Below are 3,590 nucleotides of genomic sequence, written 5' to 3' on the forward strand. Positions count from 1 at the left end.
AAAGGTTTAAATGTCCAGGAATGATTTGATAAGGATGATCCACATTTTAGTAGTAAAAATAAGAAAAACTGAATCCCAATACTCTCTTGATGTTTGAATTTTCATAAAGAAAAAACCTTGCAACAAACAAAAGTCCAAAAATTATTTGGGCCTATTTTCTTATAAAAGAACCAGCAACATTTTAGGAATAAATATAAGAAAAAGATCTTATTCATCTAAATTACTTACATCACTTCTCTCTTAGGTCGATTACATTCTTTGAATTCTGTTATTGCTTAGTGATTAATAATAAGCATTGCCGTTTCACTAAGTTAAATAAGAGTTTAACAAAATTCTATTAGGAAAATGATACAAATGACGATACAAATAGATGATAAGTGTAACATTACTCTTATATCAAAAGAAGTATCCTAAACCCTATTATTTCTGGTCAACCCGATCCATTAGCTACCTAGCTAGTCAGCTACAGTTCTCATGATATCTGCAATTAAAACAATAAATAAATAACTAACATGAAACACAAATATTAAGTGAACTTAAGCAGCCACTAGACTTATGACCATATTAATTCATTTAGATTTGATTAATTATCGTTAAATGAGTTTGATTCATTTAACTACTACAAAAACTTAAAAATATAAACTCATTTTACAATATTAAAGGATTGTGAGTAAAAATACACAATAAATAACCAACTTTAATATAAATACATATACCGTGTAAACATATGGCTGGTGACGCCCTCCTGCCCCTACTCTTTTGACCTTCCCATGGCTCAGCAACCTGCATGAACACAGTATCTTCTATCAACCATTCTTGCATAACACATTCCGAGAGAGAGAGAGAGAGAGAGAGAGAGAGGGGCAAGGCTAACTTTCTCAGTGCTTTGCTGGTGTCGGGATTGTCACCGAGATCCTCACGTATCTTGACTTCAGGGAGACAGCCGTCGCGTGACAAGAGATTCAGGATGGCTTCGGCTTTCTTGTCCATAACCAAACACCTCACCCGCAGTCGTTTGCTTCGACTTCGCCTGCTGGACCACTAATTAAGAAAATAATGATTAATTAAAATCAGATTAACTAATCAATATAAATTATCATCTACAAAAGTAAACAGATTAACTAATCAATATAAATTATCATCTACAAAAAAACAAAGTGCAAGTTAAAAAATTGGAAGAAAATTGAAGCTCTAAGTAAAATGATGAGAAAAATCTAATAAACAACAAATCGATTTGAAAACGGCAATCGAAGGAGAAAAATCTAACAAAACCAACAAATTGATTAAGCACAAATTCAAAGCTTATATTTGAATACCAAACACCACGTAAAAATTCGAAAATGGATGAGAGAGAAGCTCGATCACCTCGACATTCATCGAATGAGCTTGAATCTCATCCTTTGAGACATCCCTGGTGGCGAGGAGATGCAGGGCCAAAGCAGCTGTGCGTTCGCTTGGAGAGGGGAACGGAGCCATAGGTTGCTTCTTTCTGCCTCACTCTAGCTCTCTTTCTGTATGTGTATTTATGAACTTATCGGACGGGACCTATATATAACCAGTGGCAAAGTAGAAGACCAGTAGGAGATCCTGTAGTTGGAATATATATATATATATATATATATATATATATATATATATCTAGAAGAGCAGTAGTTCCTGTAGTTGGGACCAGGATCCTCTCCTAATCTAAGGATGAGGATCCTCATGATCGTGGATCGTTGGATTTTTATCCAATGGCTACAAATAGGTGGATCCCTTTAAAGTTATAATAATTATAACCGTTAGATTTTTATCCAACAGTTCATATTTTTTTATCATGAGAATCCTAATCCTTAGATTAGGTGTGGATGGTGGTCCTGTGGTTGAATGTCTTCTACTTTACATTCGATATGACCATATGTGTCCTTTTCAAAATTAAGATGTGTTTCATTGTTGACTTTACAACATGGTAATTTTTTTATATTGTCCAGTCGGCAACAAAGGAAGGAGATTCTGCTTCCCTTTTAAATTAATAATTTTCCGTGAAGCCAGCCAACAAATCACCAACCTACTTCTGCAGGTGCTGGTTCTCATTTCCTACTTAATTGTTTAAAATCAGCTCTCAGCTTCGGCTCCAAACGTGTGGGCAGATAATGCAAAATTGCGTATCTACAGGCTTAAAAAATCATTTGTCCCTTAAAACAAAGCTTGCACTACATTGTGCACCTGAATAGTTGATATTTAACCTCCGCACCTTGTTATGTTAATGTAAACTTAAGGACTAATTGATTATTAGTCTCCGTGGTAATAGAGTGGTTGGAAGATAAATCCTGTAATAAAAAGAAAATAGATATATGCCTTTTGATAAACTCCCCCACATGTGAATGCTGCAAAACCGCTTCTCTTTTTGGTTTTTTTCTTTTTCTTTAATTATTGGGAAACAAACGGCGGATATAGCTTTCTAAATTTTATCAATGGCAACAATACTCTAACAAAATGCACAACAACTTTTCAATATTTTAGTCCTTCAATTTAGGAATTATAGTGTTAGAATCCCCCATTGAAGACAATAATTCTTTAGGGACCTGAATGTTCTTTTGAAGTCCTTAAATGAATCCTCAAAGTGGTGGTGGGAGTTTGAGATGCTCTAATAAACTGAAGGATGAAGGAAATTTCTAAATTAAACTAAACGAAAATAGCTGAATTCAAATATAAGAATAGAAGAGTACGAAATACAATATGATGAATTTTTGTTGAATTTTTGTGTGTAGGGAAGACCATGGTAATTTTACTACACTGTCGACTACAAGAAAACATCTTCACCTTTATTATCACCATTGATGGAGTTAAACAGGTTCTTGACTCAATCAAGGATAAGAATTTTGACCCACTTTCTATTCCTATAGCACCATAGAAAGTTGGACCAGAAGATTGGAACGAAAGCTTTTGAAGAATGCTTGCCACAACATTGGGTGATCGAGTAACATGCAATGTTTTAGTGGGGTTGAACTGAAGAAATATACGCTTCAATATGCAACCAATATGATTAATATGTTGAGACACAACGAGAAACATGTTTTGTTATAGTATCCTCATTTCAGGTGCATGGGAAACGCTTATAAGTACAAACTTTACCTGAAACTTGTATAAATAATCAACAGTAGACGTAAATAAGGGCAAGGGTTGCAGCGGTACATTGGTTTACTGCTACATCTTGTCGGTTTCATGTTGTAAATCACTTGTTCCGAAATAGGCATATTGCAGGCAGTAATGGTGTTCGAGAGCAGCATCTTGAACTTGACTTTGAGCTAGCATCTTCACCTTCTCTGTTATTTTACGTTCCAGTAGGATTCTCATTTTAGCGAGAATTCGCGACCAAGAATTTGAGCTGTTCTGGGTTTATTGATGCTTAAGGTACAGTATCCTTAAATTCTGCTTCTCAGGTATTAATAGCCACCTTGTACAATCAAGTCACATAATCCTGCATTTTCTTGTGTTCTAACTTTTTGAGCATCTGCCACCTCCACTACCAGTTTGGAATTGCCTCTTTGGTTGCTGTCATGTAAATTAAAAAGTAATTTGTTGTTATATTTCTTGGGATAAAGAATGAT

At 34.9% G+C, this 3,590-nt stretch overlaps 1 protein-coding gene across 1 annotated transcript; it reads right to left on the minus strand.

Moving 5' to 3' along the window:
- Nucleotides 1–626: 626 nt before the first annotated feature.
- LOC103947865 lies at nucleotides 627–1,561 on the minus strand. Its single transcript, XM_009358832.2, has 3 exons — nucleotides 1,366–1,561; nucleotides 875–1,041; nucleotides 627–783 (listed from the first exon to the last, which is right to left on the minus strand). Exons 1-3 carry the CDS (start codon nucleotides 1,474–1,476, stop codon nucleotides 657–659), a joined length of 405 nt encoding a protein of 134 aa, XP_009357107.2. The 5' UTR covers nucleotides 1,477–1,561; the 3' UTR covers nucleotides 627–656.
- Between the last annotated feature and the right edge of the window lie 2,029 nt (nucleotides 1,562–3,590).

This window comes from the organism of the source record quoted next, unplaced genomic scaffold, assembly GCF_019419815.1.
Source record: "Pyrus x bretschneideri cultivar Hongxiangsu unplaced genomic scaffold, Pyrus_bretschneideri_v1 Contig9, whole genome shotgun sequence".
In the NCBI taxonomy this organism is placed as follows: domain Eukaryota; kingdom Viridiplantae; phylum Streptophyta; class Magnoliopsida; order Rosales; family Rosaceae; genus Pyrus; species Pyrus x bretschneideri.

Excerpts from the sequence above, each read along its gene's own strand:
- LOC103947865 (XM_009358832.2), bottom strand. The coding sequence starts at position 1,476 with ATGGCTCCGTTCCCCTCTCCAAGCGAACGCACAGCTGCTTTGGCCCTG. Across the intron at positions 1,042-1,365 it reads CTCATTCGATGAATGTCGAG|TGGTCCAGCAGGCGAAGTCG; the intron begins GTGATCGAGCTT and ends TTTCTTAATTAG. Across the intron at positions 784-874 it reads ACCAGCAAAGCACTGAGAAA|GTTGCTGAGCCATGGGAAGG; the intron begins GTTAGCCTTGCC and ends GTGTTCATGCAG.